The 17,775-nt window shown below is 37.9% G+C and overlaps 2 protein-coding genes, 1 long non-coding RNA gene and 1 pseudogene across 4 annotated transcripts in view; 1 reads left to right on the forward strand and 3 right to left on the reverse strand.

Annotated features, from left to right (window-relative positions):
- LOC149550695 (uncharacterized) overlaps window positions 1-17,775 on the forward strand; it is a 65,995-nt gene that overhangs the window by 43,651 nt on the left and 4,569 nt on the right. The window lies entirely within an intron of this gene.
- LOC149550696 (B3 domain-containing protein Os01g0723500-like) overlaps window positions 1-17,775 on the reverse strand; it is a 97,156-nt gene that overhangs the window by 43,466 nt on the left and 35,915 nt on the right. The window lies entirely within an intron of this gene.
- LOC149550697 (uncharacterized) lies at window positions 11,528-12,499 on the reverse strand. The gene is made up of 3 exons (XM_089789511.1): window positions 12,051-12,499; window positions 11,738-11,925; window positions 11,528-11,631 (listed from the first exon to the last, which is right to left on the reverse strand). The coding sequence occupies exons 1-3, from the start codon at window positions 12,218-12,220 to the stop codon at window positions 11,528-11,530; spliced, it is 462 nt and encodes a 153-aa protein (XP_089645637.1). The 5' UTR covers window positions 12,221-12,499.
- Window positions 12,398-16,579, reverse strand: LOC149550698 (syntaxin-23-like; annotated as a pseudogene).

The raw sequence follows: 17,775 nt of genomic DNA on the forward strand, positions 1-17,775 counted from the left end.
ACATCAATGGAGAAGATAGTAACTGGAATGCCCAAGTTAAAACATATTCACAATGAATCATGTAAAGGTTGTGCTTTAAGGAAAAACACTAAAAGGCCATTTCCCCATAGTTTGAGCAAAACTAATGAAGTGTTGGAACTAGTACATTCTAATCTACGTGGGCCCATGTCTATACCATCTATAGGAGGATATTTGTACTATTTGATATTTGTTGATGATTTTTCAAGGAAGACATGGATATACTTCCTTAAATGCAAAGAATCTGAAGAAATTCTCTCTAAATTTAAAGAATTCAAAACAATCACTGAGAACTCCTCCGGTAAGAACATTAAAATTCTAAGAATAGGTAATTGGAAGAAGTATACTTCTGAAATATTTAAAGAGTTCTGCAAACTCGCTGGGATTCAGAGGGAGTTCACAATCCCTTACAATCCTCAACAAAATGGTGTTGCTGAAAGAAAGAACATAACTATTGTAGAAGCTGCTTGGGCCATGATTTTTTATCAAAACTTGAGTATGTCTTTCTGGACTGAAGCATCCAACACTGCAGTCTATATTCAAAATAGATGTCCTCACTCACATTTGGACAATAAGACTCCTAAAAAAGCATTTCAATAAGACTCCTAAAAAAGCATTCTCTGGAAAGAAACCTAACATCAATCACCTAAGGATATTTGGATGTCCTATATATGTGCATGTACCTAAGGAGAAAAGGACTAAGTTAGAACCTTCTGGAAGAAAGGGTATTCTCGTTGGTTTTAGTGAAACGGTTAAAAGATACAGAGTCTGCATTCCTAGATAGAAACAAATAGAACTAAGCAGAGATGTCATCTTTGAGGAAGACACATTGCTTTCAGAATAGCCAAAACCACCGATGAACTAGATACATTTGATATATCTCCAGAAGAGACCCTTGCTCCTGAGATTCAGAGAAAGTTTCCTAAAGAGACTACAACTGAAACTAAAATCCTTCCAGAGACTCGACAAGAGTCTTGATCACTCTAAAAGCCCACTTTGGGCAAGGAAAATTCCCACTTTGGGCATGGAAAATTACTCTAGAAGGAGATGGATTTGCAGCGCCTTCAGGAACCTTTCGAGAAAGCAAGAGACCTAGAAATTTGACATATAATGCTTTCAAATGTGAGAGCTTGAATCCTAAACCTTCTAGCACTTCCAAAGCACTTAACATCAAGTTTGGAAAGACACCATGTGGAAGAATACCAGTCTATACTGAAAAATGATGTTCGCGACATAGTTCTGAGACCTAAGGAAAAATCTGTTGTGTCTTTAAAATGGCTCTTCAAAGTCAAGTATGCTGCAGATGACAGCATTGAAAAACATAAAGCTCATTTTGTGGCTAGAGGTTTTTCTCAAAAGGAAGGAATTGATTTTGAAGAAACTTTTGCACCATTTGCCAATTACACTTCTGTTAGAGCTATAATAGCCATTGCAGTGGCCAAAAGTTGGAAAATCCATCAAATGGATGTAAAAACTGCTTTTCTTAATGGAAAGATAGAGGAAGAAGTATACCTGTAACAGCCAGAAGGATTTGTAACTCATGATGTTGTTTCTTATGTGTGTAAATTGAAGAAGACTCTATATGGACTTAAACAAGCTCCCTGAGCCTGGTATGAAAGGATTGTCAAATACCTCTTAAGTCTTGGATTCACCAAGAACGTGGCTGATCCAAATCTCTACTTCAAAGTAACTAAAGGTGATATGTTAATTCTAATTCTTTATGTTGATGATCTTCTAATTGCAGGGGAAGAACACCTTATTGATCAATGTATGAAAGATTTGGCTTCTAAATTCGAAATGAAAGATTTAGGAATTCTCCATTACTTTCTTGATTTGGAAGTACGTTAGAAGTCTGGTAATATTTTTCTACATCAAAAGAAGTACACTATTGACATTTTGAAAAGATTTGGAATGTGGGACTGTCAACCCATGTCTACACCTATGGAAACCAATCTTCACAAGCTAAAGGAAGCAAGTGTTGAATCCAGAGTAGTTGATCCCACATTATACGGACAAATAATTGGGTCCTTGATGTATCTTGTAAATACTTGACCTGATATCTGCTATGCAGTGAATGCATTAAGCCAGTTCATGTGTGAACCTCGTGAGATTCATCTTGTAGCTTTGAAGCACATATTGAGGTATCTTCAAGGTACTATTGGGTATGAACTTAAATATGAGAATACCAGCTTGGAATTACATGAATATACTAATTCTGATTGGGCCGGAAGTGTAAAAGAACAGAAAAGCACATCAGGATGTTGCTTCAGTTTAGGATCAGCGATCATCTCCTAGATATGTAGAAAGCAAGCTTTTGTTGCTCAAAGTTCTACTGAGGCAAAGTATATTGCAGAAGCTATGGGAGCTTGAGAAGCAGTGTGGCTTCGGAAGTTGCTTTCGAACTTGTTTGGTGAACCTTTGAAACCTACTACGATTCATTGTGATAATCAAAGTTGGATCAAGTTATCTGTGAATCTGATATTTCATGATAGATCCAAGCATATAGAGATCCCTTACCACTACGTGAGAGACATGGTGGAAAGAAGAGCTATTCAATTAGAATATATTAATATAGGTGATCAAACTACTGACATTCTCACCAAGGCTCTCCCTAAAGTGAAAGTTAATGTAAGTTTATGAGATTGAGTCTCAACTTTGTAAAATTTGTTTAATTAAATAAAGACGTTTAAAGTGTAAACTCTTTTGTCATATGTGTGACTCTATGACTCATGGACCTACCTTATGTTCATTACTTAAGGAGATAATCTTTTATAATGAAATATTGATTCTGATAATATAAGGTGACAACTTTTTTAGTTTTAGATTACTATCATGATGAATATCATGCGACTTGATATTCAAGGAAAGATCATGTTAGTTAAAAGAGCATGTTGATAGATATCTGTTGAAGATCCATATATTCAAATTCGTGGTGGATATTATGTGACTTAATATCTATGGATGTACCGTGAATTGGTATGATATATATCATGTGACTTGATATCTTTATATCACCATAACTGAAAGAATATCATGAGACTTGATTTTCTTATATATATCTTGAGGATATTACTTCTTATTATGAGAATATTCATATTTTGTCTTCCCTAGCTAAGAGGGCGTGTTGAGGCAAATAGCTTTGGTTCAGAAAATTGCACTGATCTCATGAGACCATACTCATGTATATACATGTCAATATGCAAAATATCAATATGTATTTGTACATGAATATCGTCTGAATATTTTTAATGAAGATTGCAACATTCAGAATTGCCAATGCATATTATTATTGAAGTAATATCTCAGATTTGAATTCAGGAAACAATCGCATTTATAGTAATTGTTATCAATTGCAAATAGACTTTGCTAAAATCTTAATGGCATTAGTTCTTGTTATGACTAATCATCGGGTGTGACCATTCCCCCATGTACCCATCCACATCATACTTAATGTATATGCTGCTCGATATTGCAAAATAGTAATTGATTAATGTGTGCAGATCGAAGGCTATACAACACCAATCTTGAATAAATATTTATCATCATTTGCATTGAGTTTTATATATACTGTGCAACACTTGTATATTTCATTGGCATTGACTGTACCTGCAGGAAATATACATAATTCAGCAGCAAAAAGGAAATCTGCAAGTAAACTTTACAGGTGAGATGGGCAAAACCCTAGTTCATCTTTGTTGAGGTTTCATCACGGAGACCTAATTGTGCTTCATTGGTATCATTTAGAGGAGAATAACTGTTGCATGTTCATATTTTTGCAGGATATATTTGGGGAGCAGCACCTTAAAAACTTCATGAAAATTGATGCATTTGATTTCACCCTACCTTGAGCTCTGCACTGGGGCAGATTTGGAATGCCCATTTTTAGGGCCCTTGTACTTGTTTGAAGGCGATTCGAATAAACGTAAGTGATTGATTATGGTTTGACAACTATTCTGAACCAATCTGATATTTTGGTATTATAAATCTGCAAATATATCTCTGTTCTATCTTGGATAATGTAAAGGAAATCGTAGTATCTCAGTTCTGAAACTTTTGAGTAAGGAGTTTTGGTTGCATTTTCCTAAGCTCAGGAATAATCTGAAATCTATATCTTTTAAGTACAAAAACCAGATCTAAAATTTGATCAGAATCTCAGGTTTGTAATGAAAATATCTGTGTTTGTCTGGGGTGTTTGACATCTTTCTCCCTTGATTGGTACCTTGTGCATTCTGGAAGCTAAGTGGGTCAACTATTCCTCCGTGCCCCCCTGGCTGGAAACTAAGTGGGTTGGCTATTCCTCTATGCTCCTGGTGGTTCTCTAGTACCATCTGACTAGCATGAGTCTTACCTTCTCTAACCTTCGTTGTATATACCTTGGTGCTACTGATACTCCCTCCTCCCTAGGGTCTCCAACTCTATTTTCCCTATTCTTACTTCGTTGGTTATGGCCATCCCTCTTATACAACATACCAAATTCTTGAGTAGGTCTGCTACCTCTGCTTCCAAACTTCTTTCTTCATCACTAGCTTCTGTGCAGTACTCTGATGGCTCTATTGCATCAAACCCACTTTCCCAACTATCTATGCCCCCCTTGTTTTGGGTGGTACCTAATAGCAACTTTGCCTTGGTAGTAGTGCCAAATGGCAACATTGCAACCTTCGTTGTCTTTCTATTTGTTAGATTCGAGGGATCATCTCACTCCTGTTTTGTTTTCCTACAATTGTGTCTCCTTATGTCATTATTCAGCAAGGACATTAATTGTTGGGGTTACCTAATTTGCAATGCCTATTTGCATCGCAAGGTTCCTCCTCTCGTCTGTTCCTTTCTTGATATCATTGTAGTATTTGGTGTCTTCGTTGTTCTTTTTAGGTTGCTTCCCGATATCCTACTTCCACCAGCCTGCATGCCAACAACCCCAAAAGGCTTCCCAAGAGATTGTACACCACCTTGTTCACCATGAGTTCGGCTCATACTGTACTAGTGGGGAGAGCCCTTTGCTCTACCTCTTGCCATACAAACTAGTCTATTGCTACGTCCCACGCCTAAACAAGATCCAATGTCAATTGATCCTCCCTGAACACTTCCTCCTCAACATCAATGTTTGTTATCAGTACTTGCTAGTTGAAAGTATGACCCATTATGCCTCTATCCTTGTACTTGTCTTCTCGAGACCTCCAGGTTCGTGCTAAGCAACAACGTCGAAAATATTATGTACTAAATATGGAAGCAATATTGCCACAATAAACATTAATAGTATTACATTCAAATAATAGAATATCTTTCTCATTAATTGTAATAGAGTCTTACATTATAGCACAAGCATAATAGTTCCAACATTCACCACCCCCTCACTTGTTCTTGATTCCATATAAATAGACTTGACACTGTTGGTTAAGTCTCCAGCCGTCACCAAATGACAACACAACTAGCACTCCTTCGGAACAATATTTATTAACTAACAAAAGTCTTATTAACTATTCATGGCATAATTGCCACCTACAACTAATATGGCATATGACGTGGAGTATGGATCTCATTGTAATGTACAAAGGTCCGAAGACAAGTGGCAAGTGATATGATTCTTTGGGCAATGTGATGCTATACATTTGAGACTACAGTGGAAGTTGTTTTGGTTATCGCGGATTTGGTATGGAGTTGTATAGGTTTCATGGTTCCTCTCTCTTGGAGTAGATCATGCTTCATACTTTTAGTCTAGCTATCGCTTTTGATGATTATCTCTTATCCAAATGGATTCATGTTATGTGTAACCTATAATATATTTACTACTTATCTCTTATCTAGATGGGTTCATATTGTGTGTGACCTATGTTTTGGTCTAGATGCTCTAGAGGCATGAATCTTGTTGTAATTTGTAGTTGACATGAGAGACTTGTAATTTTCTTTTAGTTTCCTTTTGGGATGAGCTTGTTGTAATTCTAGACCTATCTTGTATTTAAGTACAATGTGTAATTTGGCAATAGTAAGTGAGTGGTGTGCAAGCAAGTGAATATCTATGAGCAAAGTTTGGAAGAGCAAAACTCATTTTGTGTTATAGTTGTTTAAGATTGTGGTAGTTAAGTAAATGTAGTGATACTGTGTTATTGAGCTTGTGAGAGTTGTGTGTGCAAGACAACTGCATTATCATGAAAACTTCTTATCTATTGAAAAGAGTTATACGTAAATTGTCCCTAGGATAGTGAGTCTTGGGTGCACAAGTTCTTTTATGTATATTGCTACTTTGGTAGTGAGCCTTTGTTTGCAAGTTTGAAGCAGTGAGCCTCTGGTTGCAAGTCCAAAGTAGTGAGCTCCTACTATCTTTGTAATTAGACTATTGTATATCAGTGATTTATCTTTGCGAGCAAGTGGTCACTTTGAGTTTTCCTAGTTTGGTTTTCGACATAAAAATCTTGGTGTTCATTTTTCGCTTGATGTTTGTTTTATATGGTGACTATTCAAAGGAGTTTGATTACTTAAGTGGTTTTTGGTTTATGTTGATTCACCCCCCTCCCCCAGCATCTGGTGTGAGTTCAACATCATATAGAGAGATTTTATGATAGCGACTATCATCTATTCGCTAAGATTATATTTGAATCTTTCTTATCATAGCTCATCACCTCATTCTTCGCTCCTAGGTCCTCAGCCTGGGGAGCAAAGTGGCCCCTTTGCCACTCTTAGGGTCACACCAAGTGTGTGAGACCCTGCAAAGGTACACTCAACAGCATCAGTTGACTTCCACCGGCTCTTCAAGACAGTGTGGGGTTCACCCTCTCGTGGAACAATATGTAATATCCCTTTCGAATATTTTACCAAAAACTGTGATATATATTTGCAAATTTAAATCCGACCAGTGAACCAATATTTGATACAAATTCCAGAATCTTAATCCGACTTGTAACCCACAGATTTGCATACAAGGAAACTCAAAAAACTTTGTTTTATTTCATCAATATTCAGAAAGTACATATATAAACCAGGAATTAACACAAATAACCACAAATGCGTTACTGTATTATACAACAGCAATACAATAACATGTAACAATTCAAGTAATCCAATCTTATAAACAGAAATGACAGTCAGATTGGCAATGTAGATGAAACCTGTAAGAAGGCTAGGTTTGTGTCCAACCTTCAAATGCTTCTTCAAGGTTTTGCATCCTAGAAGAAATAACCAGCAATTGTTTCCAGCTCCTAGATTAATATTTGTTTTGAATATTATAATCTTCATATATGCTCTCATGTGGAGCTTGTTGTACCTTTATCACTTTTTCCAATGTAATGCATGCTCATTCAAGCAATGTGGGATAAAGCACCTTTTTTGTCTTTTAGTCACTTAAGTGAACATAGTACCTTTTTAAATAAAGTCACAAGTTAAATGAGCTTTAATAGTCAATCAGTAAACCATATAGTCATTAGGCATTAAAATAACTGGCCAAATAAACTTTGATAAGCATTTGCAATAGCTCGTTGGAAAGCTCTCGGCGAGACATTTCCAACCCAACACTAAGGTACCAAAAATACTGAGCTCTGATTACTTACTAAAAATAGTAAACATCTAAACAACCTGCCAAAACTGCTCTGATGGGTCTGGAATTGGAAATGTTTAGGCCAAATCTCGAACTGAACCCTGTAACGAACCTTTTCACCCCCGAAACCTAGGCGAAGCAAGCTGGCAACACAGAATTATAATGTCCCAAAAAAAGGGGACATTACAAAGCCTCCCTTCTCAAAGACTGCTTGCTCTCAAGCAATCCGCTCATACCTGCTAAAACCAAATGCCAAGATCCCATACTCGCCTCGAGAATGAGGTTCTACTCCTTAGCCGATGAACCCCAGCATGCATCTTCCCAAACTCAAAATGGTGAAACAGTACAATAGGAATCAATGTGCCAAATAATTGAATGCCAGGATCCCAAGTCTCACCATAAAGGGACACCAACTGCCATGTGTTGCTACCCTGTGTGCCACTACCCTCAGTCAGAATGAATGCCTCACTCCAAGAGTGACCCTGCAAGTCTACTATCAAGTGATGATGGGAGTTTGGCAATACACCAATATACACCCCAAGATGATAATGACCAAACTCTCCTCCTAGCTCCCCGATAAAAGGCAATGCTTAAGGATGCTCCCCCTCGATCCCAAGTGAGAACTCGTGCGCTAAGATACCAGCTCCCGTGATATCTGTACCACTGTACCACTCCTACAGTAACTGTGCCAATGACAATGACAGATCCAGCCAATCTGACTCCACCTCCATATCACTCTGGTGAAAAGGGAGTAATCCTAATCTCTGGAACTCTGACATGTGAAAAGGCTGAAACACACAGATCATAATCCTGTGACTGTGTAACAACATAGCATAATCCACAAGATATAAGATACTATTAACACCTAGATTCCTGATTACCCAATCAACATAATCCTGGGTAAAAGAAAGAGTGGTTGGTGGATCACCAACATCATGAATGCTAACACTGTCTCCAGTATACTGTTGGATAAGAAATGGAAACACCTCATGTGGTATGTAGGGTAATGTATGCTCTTCCCACTCATCTGCAAGTAACTCATTGACCAACGAAGGCCAAACAAAATCAGCGAATATACTACTAACATACACAAGCAAATCACTGATAGATGGTATGTACCAACAAGAAAGATCACCAATCAACAAGTAGGCCATAGCCACCTCGTAAGAGATGGGTGATAAATCTCTGGGTAAGTTGAACAACCTCTCAGAACAAGCCAAGGATAAATCCGAACTTCCTACTCCACCATAAGTATCCTCGCTCATGTCAAAGTCTTTGTAAAAGGAAGGTTCAACATTAATTGAAATTTCTGAATTATCCTCACTTGTGGGTATCACTAACCATGTGCTCATGTGAAAATGTACAGCTATTGTCACAAAATTCAGAATTTTCAAACTCGTCAACTTGTTGGTCCATACAATTTTTCTCATCATGAAAAGTCTCAAACGGAAAACATGTGATTAAATTACATTTTTTGCCTTCATATCTACCCACTTTATGAATTTCTTCAATGATTTGTGTGATTTCTTGTGCCCTTGAACCACGGTTGTCTTCTTCATAAGTGGCTGCCCCACTCATTTGATTTTCAGCTTTGTGGATGGAATAATGTGTTAAGCTCAATTGAAGACATAGCGCATTTATCTCACTCTCCTTGTCCCTTCCAAATTTTATTGCTAGATCTCTATCCATTAATAGTTTCAAGTACTCATATTTCATCATTTTTAGAGTTTCAAAAATAGTGTGTAAAAGAGGACTTGTGACACTGCATACATTCCCATGCCTCTCTTCTATCACAATCTTCCGCATGAGATCCTCAATCAAATTAGAAGAGTCATCCATCCTCATCAACACTCGGACAATCTTGTCCTCTTTGACCAAAACCATATCCAATAAGTCAAGGAGTGATAATGGTTTTTGACCATCTCCTTCAAACACAAGTGGGCTATTCTCCATAGAATTCTTTGATTTTTCATCACTCAAGGGAACAACATTTCCAGATATATCCTCTAACTCAACGTGTGCTAGATCATCTATTCTACCAACATTGCAGTCCATTTGCTCCTCAAAATTTGACATAATTTCCAACCTAGCATCATCATAAAATTCATCCAAGTTAATTTCCATGTCCCCAAACAAGATGCTGGTGTTTTCCCTGTCTAAATAAGATGGGAAGTTGCCAACATTGGCAGTTTGGTCAACTCTTCTACCTAGGCCATCAATATGCTCGTCAAAAGGACTAGTGTAAACAGCTCCATAAGACCACCAATTACCTGGTAGTATACGTGTGCCATTATTAGTATTTTGCATATTATCATGCAAAGGTTGCTCTTCTTTTTCAGTACTACTATCAAGTTGATTAATATCTCCCTTATACAAATTTCTGTAACTATCCTCTGCAAGGAGATCTCGAGCTTTGCAGTTCTAGCTGGAGGTCTACGTAATCAATGAAAGGAAATTCTTTTTGAAGCTTTGACGAAAATTTGTTATAATCATCGTATAGTCTCCTTACTTTAGTTTTAATATCGAGTTGAAAATCTCGTCCCACTTCCTTTGCCATGTAGCTTTACTAAATCTGACCACTGAATTCTGAGCCAAAATTTAATACAAATACAAGTTCTTTGCAAGAGTATTCCGTCAAACATATGCATGAGAATAGCAATCTGTGATAGCTACTTGAAGTGCAGAGATGCAAACACAAACACTAGGCAAACTAAATCAATCTTCACCAATTAAACTACAACTTCTTGGAGCAGTCTATCAAGCAGTTATTCTAAAAAACAAGAACCCATGATTGCAAGGAGTATTTTCACCACTGTAAGATGCAACCACCTTTTTGGCCAAAATAAATTTGTAGGGTATGAATGAAGTGTTCACTGTTTTTTCCTTAGTTTGAATACTTGGAATTTGACCCAATTTGTATTTCTGCAGCCACACATGAATTCGTTTATCTTCACAGTCTTAACAAATGACCAAAACTCATTCTATAGAAGTTGCTTTCTCTAGTCACATATAAGACAAATTGTAAACATAATATGTCCCACTGTTTCCATTGAAAGTTTCTACACTACTTCCACCAACTGTAATTTTGACCATTGATGTAAAAATTGCCTGAGGAGATTAATCGCCTAGGCCTGAAAAAGTTTAATCGGGAAAAATTGGGAAAAATTGGCAAAAAATCGAGGAAGAAATCGAGAACTCAAAAACCACTAAATTTTAATTAAAAAATTCACATTTTTTACAAAATTCAATTTTTTTTGCATCTAATGACTTTATTACTAACAATACATAAGAAACAATCATGTTTAGATATATATCAATGCAAAAAGAGTTATTAATCGGTAAATTACTAACAAGTAAGTAGTGACAAGTTGTAAATTACTAACAACTAACAAGTTCACAACACATGAGAAGTTGTATTCTCATAAATAAAGTGTCAAATGTAAAGAGTTCAAATAAGTACAAATGTCAAATACAGGACTACATCTTCCTCTTCCCAGTCGCTTTACTAGCGAGTGTGGGAGAGGGTAAAGCTCTAGAACTAGAACCCCGCAGGGTCTGTACCTGTGTTTGTGCCAATGCAGGAGATGGTGTAGCTATAGAACTAGATGTCAGTAGCTCCACATTCGCTGCGCGCAAGATGTCAAGGTCCTCTACAGTAAGCTCAATGTCATCATCCTCATCATCGCCCTCCTCGATGTCATCCAAATCGATGTCATATCCAGTTCCACCCCCTTCCTCCTCCGCAGCCTCCTCCGCGGCCTCCCTCTCCAAATTGGAGATGTCCTCTTGTGTAAATAAGGGAGCCTGCTCTTGTGCCGTCCAATCATAATAGGGATCTATCTCATCCAAATCGATTGGCCCAGGAGGATCTTGTTGTGCCCTTTTCATGCGCAATTTAAGATTATATTGCACATAGACCATGTCATTCATCCTCTTTTGGGACAACCTGTTTCTCTTTTTTGTGTGGATGGCCTCAAACAAACTCTAGCTGCACTCACAATGTGATGCGTTGCAAGGCTGTGATAGGATTCTAAGAGCAAACTTTGCAAGGTTTGGAGTGCTTGCACCCCAAGTGGTCCACCAAGCCACTGCATCACAAAAATTGTACATGTTAGAAAATACTAATGGACAACAAAAAGTGAAACATAAATGTTAATTTAGCGTTTGAGATTCAGAAGTTTGCAAATGTATTACCTGGGGTTTGTGTAAGCCTTGCTCTCTTGTAGAGAGGAGTGGAGAACACCTTGCCCCCTGCTGAAGTGAAGATCTCCTGCTCAGCAATGATTTTATCTCTTGTTTCCTCGCTAGTTACCATCTTTTGGATGCACTCACTTAGGTCTCTGATGACCTCTCCATCAGGATCTGCATATGTACCATCAGCCCTAAAACCAAAAACCAAAAACAAATAAGTCTTGCAATTTTAGTACACACCCAACACCCTACGAAAGAAAAATGAACTCAAGTCTTCGTTAACTTAAATTTGAGTAAGAATGAGCTTACGGTATACCTAAAACGTGGGTTGAGGAAATATCCTGCTGCATGAATGGGTTGGTGGAGCTGATTATTCCACCTTCTATCAATGATCTGCCAAATGGGTTCATATTTGATGCTTTCCCCCTTGTAGTAATTTTTGACAGATTCTTTGGCCTTGTCCATGGCCTCATATAGTTCACCCATTAACGTTTGGTCTCCATCAACCAAACGCAGAACTCTGACTAAAGGCTCAGACACCTGCAATATAAATTTGAAATTAGTTGACAAGTTACAAAATTATTATTTACTTGAGTTACAAACTTAGTATGTTATAAAGTTGTAAAGTGTAAACTAAAACTTAAAGTTTTGTAGTTACGTTTACTATTTCATCGGCCTTATCTGCAAAATATTTATCAAACACAATCCGCACAAAATTCTCTCCTTCACTCTTCTTTGAAAATGTGGAATCAAGCCATTTTTTGGAAACAAACATTTGCTTCAAAGAAACCAGATTATTGAGAATGCTTTGCAATGTCAAGAAAATCGTTGCAAACCTTGTGACGGTAGGCCTGACAATTTCTTTGCCATAAGTGTGCTCTCTCATCAGGCTAAGGACCCATGGGTGATTATCTATGTATTTTGTCACCCGCCTTGCATCCTCCACAATTGGAGTGACCCACTCAAGTTTGCCCATGTCCTCCAAAAGAAGGTCAAGGACATGTGCTGCACACGGGGTCCAAGAGAGAGTGGGGTGCCTCTGTTGTAGGAGTTTTCCTGCCAATTGTAAAAGCAAATACTAATTAGTTTCCAACTTTTCAAATATATCAAACTATTTTAAATTCTTGCTGTGAAATTCACAAGGCACATGCAACATAAAATTACGGTTTACCTGCTGATACATATGTAGCAGCATTGTCTGTGATGATTTGCACCACATTTTCAATGCCAATCTCTAAGACCATGTTCTCCAACATCAATGCCAATGTCTGAGCATTTTTTACCTTGCTAGAGGCATCGATTGATTTCAGGAACACCACATTATCATTACAGTAGGCCAAAAAATTAATTATGGTCCTGCTCTTCCCATCCGTCCACCCATCAGAAAGAATGGTGCAACCAAATTTTGTCCATTCTTGTTTCTGTTCCACAACAAATGCTTTGGCCCTCTCAACAGCAGTTCCAATAAGCCTACAAAAACAAATTTTAGTTATGTCTTAGATTCTTAGTAATTTTAAATTGATTTAGACTTTAGTAATCAGCATTCTAATTTCTAGATAAATTAATTAAAATTTAGAACTAAGTAAAAAGTTAAAAATTAAAAGCAAATAGAGTGTAATAAAATTATTCGCTTACCTGCCACCCAACACAAAATGAGAAAGGGGACTTGTACCCCTTTCCTGCAATTGTCAACCCTGTGGCCAAAGCCTCCCAATAGGGACTGTCAACAACACTAATAGGAAGGTTGTTGGAAACCCAAAAATCTACTAGTGCATTGTCCACCTGGTCATGGACCTCCTTATTCCATCTAGTGGCCTCTAATGAAGGTTGTGCACTAGGTGTGTGCCTCGGCACAAAATAGCTCCCTATCCCAGAAGCACCTGTTGATCCTGATGGTGCGAAAGTGCTAGGAGGTGTAGGAGTGGGAGTGGGAGTGGAACTCATGAAAGAAAAACCACCCTGTTTGCAGACACGCAGCCCACGATAAGAGCCGGCCATGCTCTCAATGACTGCCTCCTCCTCCTGAACATCAACGAAACTACCCTGGGTCTCTGCTATGGCTGCCCTGACATGCAATTTATTCCGCTCTCTTTGCAATTTTTGTTGCTCTCCAGCTGCGAGCAAGACATTTGCAAACCTTTGTATTTCTTCTGTTGTACTCTCACAAGGATTTGTATCATGTTTTGAGATCCCTGCAATGTGATATTTGAACCGGTAAATGCCCCCGAATATTACTTTTTCACATCAAATGCAAATCACTTTGGTTGGTTCATCGGGTGCTTCATAGGCATATTTCCATGCCTGATCTCTCGCATTCTTTGGCTTGGTGCCAATGTAGCCTGAAGGGCATGGAGTCAATGGCCATTTGTCTGCCATCTAAAACTACTGCGGGCTGCCTTACGCATACAAATTTTTTTTTTTAAAAACTATAAATAAATTATAACAAGATCAAAGTTAATAGTTAAACAAAGAATTCAAGCAACATTCCAATAACAGTGCCAATAAATTGAAATCCAAATAACATTAAAACAAACTAGCTGCTAGGGTTTCAAATTTTTCAAAAAAGTGCAAATGTCTAACATAAATTCGATCTAGAATGGAAAAAATGCAAATGAATGCATTTAATCTTGCTTACATTCATCAAATGCGTTCCTAACTAATTAGGAATGTATTTTTATCCATTTACATGCAAGAAAAAAGAATACAATCTCTTGCAAAAATAAAAAACAAAGATTCAAATCACTTACCTAGTAACGAAGAAATCAAATCAAAAGGCCTCCAAATGCACTCAATTCCACCTCTTGCTTGCCAAGAACTCCTCCTCTATCCTCTCCTCTCCAAAATGCCCTAAGCAATTTAAAAACCGAATGAAAGAAATATGTTTTTTCGTCACTTTATGTGACTGCAGGGCACGAGCGATTTTTTTCCAAGAAATCACGATTTTTAGGCGATTAATCGCCTATTAATCTACAATTTTTTTGAAAAAATCTGCAAATAAAATCACGATTTTTGGGGCGACTAAATCGCTGGCCCCAAAAAATCACAATTTTTTCTAGTATCGGCGATACTTACATCTATGATTTTGACAAACAGTTGCCTGCAATGTTGGATGTTATTTTGTAGAGTTTGTAGAGATTTTGAAAATTCTTTGCCTGAGATTCCTCAGTACAGTTTGATAGTCAAATATCAATATCAACTATACAAATAATCAAATGAAGATATCTACTGAAACCTTGAAAACTCATACAAGTTTTTGTGGCAGAGCAGGAATACACGTCTGTACACAAGCTTTGGAACCAACAAATTGTGTTTCTTTCTCGTAAAACATGAAAAGACTGCACACAAAGATGAGATATGAACCGAATTCCAAACTCTCAAGTTACTCTCAGTGGTTTTCCATGCACAATGAAATACAATTTGTTGGAGCTAAGACACAACCATTTATACGAAAAGGATTATGACCACAATCACCACCACCACACCTAAGATTACAAGCGGCAGCTAGCAACTCAGGCATTTTCTGTTGGACTTCTGACTTTTAGATGCTTTAACAAGGTGACTTTTAGCTTGTACAGTCACAGCATGTGAGCTTTCAATATGACCACCAATGTCATCAATCATCACGCCCGGTTCATTAACCAGAATAGCAAGATACTTAAAAATTTCATTGACTTCTACAATTTGATCTTGAATCTCCTTGATTCCTTGATCTCTTTCTTCAATGATAGCTTCATTGAAGACTACTTCATTTTCTAATTGGAAAAAACTCTTGCCTCCTCTGTACTTGAAGGCGATTATGCCGCTCCTGATCAACTTGCGTATTAAAATCAATCTCACTTATAGTGGAGCTAGATTCGGCAGGTTGGGGAACTGTTGGATATGTTGTCTCGCACTCAGCAGCAAGTTGCTAAGTTTCCTGAAAGTCTCTCAGTACAGCTTGGAAATCTTTAGTAAGCTTCGCATCTACTATCTTTTTACTTGCCCTTTCATGCGCATTGTCAATGCTGTCACTCCTGGGTTCATTCTCGGTTCATCCTTTTGTATTGCACTGTGGCTCCCTTCCCACGCGAGCTATGACCTGTAGACACCCAAGTATAGGTGTGGAGTTAGGGTGCACCAACGGTCACTCCGGTATCAGACAGGTGGTCCTTCCACTGGTATTTTTGAATCTACACAGGGCTCTCCCTTGATTGCTACGTTCAGACACCGAAATACATGGATGAAGTGTTGTAGCAGTAAACGTTAATCCGTAGGTATTGTGCCTTTCCAAACTCCCGACTATCCCTCAACGCGGCTACAGTCGTCTAAAGAGTATCTCGATTGGTGGACGGATTCCTCCTTATCTATGCCAGCCACGACCAACACCCTATGTCCGCTCCTTTCTCATGCATTAAAGAGTCTAACAAAACATTTCTAGCAGCTACAGTAACTTGGATTGCCGTCTATGTTGGGTTGTGATCTCCTTCTTTATGCTCGTACTGTCTCCCGATAGCGGTGAATGAGGGCTCGACCTTCCAATGCTTCCCACAAAACACTATACACCCACTATTACCTATGGAGTTCACACTCTCCCGTTCCAGTAAACCTTATTCTTACGCCTGGCCCGTAAGCTCCCTTTTTCTTCTTGCAACTTCCAATACTGAAGTGAGAGTTCGTAATAACACCTGGTGGACGTCTACTATCATGAAAAAAAAGCACCTCACATTCACATTTTCCAGGTCGCGGTGTTCTCTTATTCCTTTCGAGCAGACACGGTTCTTGAATGCCAAAGTTCTACTGCCATATTTCAAGGATGAGATTCAACTATAGTTTGCTAACCTGCTCAAATACAAATTACCTCCACATTGTTGATTTGTAGGTCCTTCCCATTGCCAAATTTCTACCCAACTAGTACAATACTGAAGAAGGAAGATGGGGTAACGTCCACTACCTTAGACTCTCCAGACTTGAGAGGTTTTGTCCTCCCAGTCTCACCAATCACACTAAAGCAACCAAAACTTGCAATATTGATTCATAAGTTCTTGTGTGTTGCATGATTCCACAGGATGGCAGGATTCTTGGCTCTGATACCACTGTAATATCCCTTCTAGATATTTTACCAAAAACTATGATATATATATTTGCAGATTTAAATCTGAACAGTGAACCAATATTTGATACAAATTCTAGAACCTTAATCCGACTTGTAACCTGCAGATTTGCATACAAGAAAATTCAAAAAACTTTGTTTTATTTCACCAATATTCAAAAAGTACATATAAACCAAGAATTAACAGAAATAACCACAAATGCGTTATTGTATTATACAACAGCAATACAATAACGTGCAACAATTCAAGTAATCCAATCTTATAAACAAAAATGAAAGTCAGATTGGCAATGTAGATGAAACCTGTAAGAAGGCTAGGTTTGTGCCCAACCTTCAAATGCTTCTTCAAGGGTTTGCGTCCTAGAAGAAATAACCAATAACTGTTTCCAGCTCCTAGATTAATATTTGTTTTGAATATTGTAATCTTCATATATGCTCTCATGTGGAGCTTGTTGTACCTTTATCACTTTTTCCAATGTAATGCATGCTCATTCAAGCAATGTGGGATAAAGCACCTTTTTTGTCCTTTAGTCATTTAAGTGAACATAGTACCTTTTTAAATAAAGTGACAAGTTAAATGAGCTTTAATAGTCAGTCAATAAACCATAAGGTCATCAAGTATTAAAATAACTGACCAAATAAACTCTGATAAGCATGTGCAATAGCTCATTGGAAAGCTCTTGGCGAGACCCTTCCAACCCAGCGCTAAGGTACCAAAAATACTGAGCTCTGATTACTTGCTAAAAATAGTAAGCATCTGGACAACCTACCAAAACTGCTCTAATGGGGCTAGAACTAGAAATGTTTAGGCCAAATCTCGAATTGAACCCCGTAATGAACCTTTTCGCCCCTGAAACCTAGGCGAAGCGAGTTGGCAACACAGAGTTATAATGTCCCAGAAAGAGGGTACATTACACAATACCCCTCGAATCTTGACTACTTCCCACCTGTG

Source organism: Cupressus sempervirens, chromosome 6 (genome assembly GCF_028749045.1).
Source record: "Cupressus sempervirens isolate cs-2001-9-10 chromosome 6, ASM2874904v1, whole genome shotgun sequence".
NCBI classification, from domain to species: domain Eukaryota; kingdom Viridiplantae; phylum Streptophyta; class Pinopsida; order Cupressales; family Cupressaceae; genus Cupressus; species Cupressus sempervirens.

What these genes read in the sequence shown, in the direction of transcription:
- LOC149550697 (XM_089789511.1), bottom strand. Translation starts at nt 12,220, where the DNA reads ATGGGTGAACTATATGAGGCCATGGACAAGGCCAAAGAATCTGTCAAA. An exon ending in TTCCTCAACCCACGTTTTAG is followed by an intron (nt 11,926 to 12,050) that starts GTATACCGTAAG and finishes TTTTGGTTTTAG; the next exon opens with GGCTGATGGTACATATGCAG. An exon ending in AAGGCTTACACAAACCCCAG is followed by an intron (nt 11,632 to 11,737) that starts GTAATACATTTG and finishes TTTGTGATGCAG; the next exon opens with TGGCTTGGTGGACCACTTGG.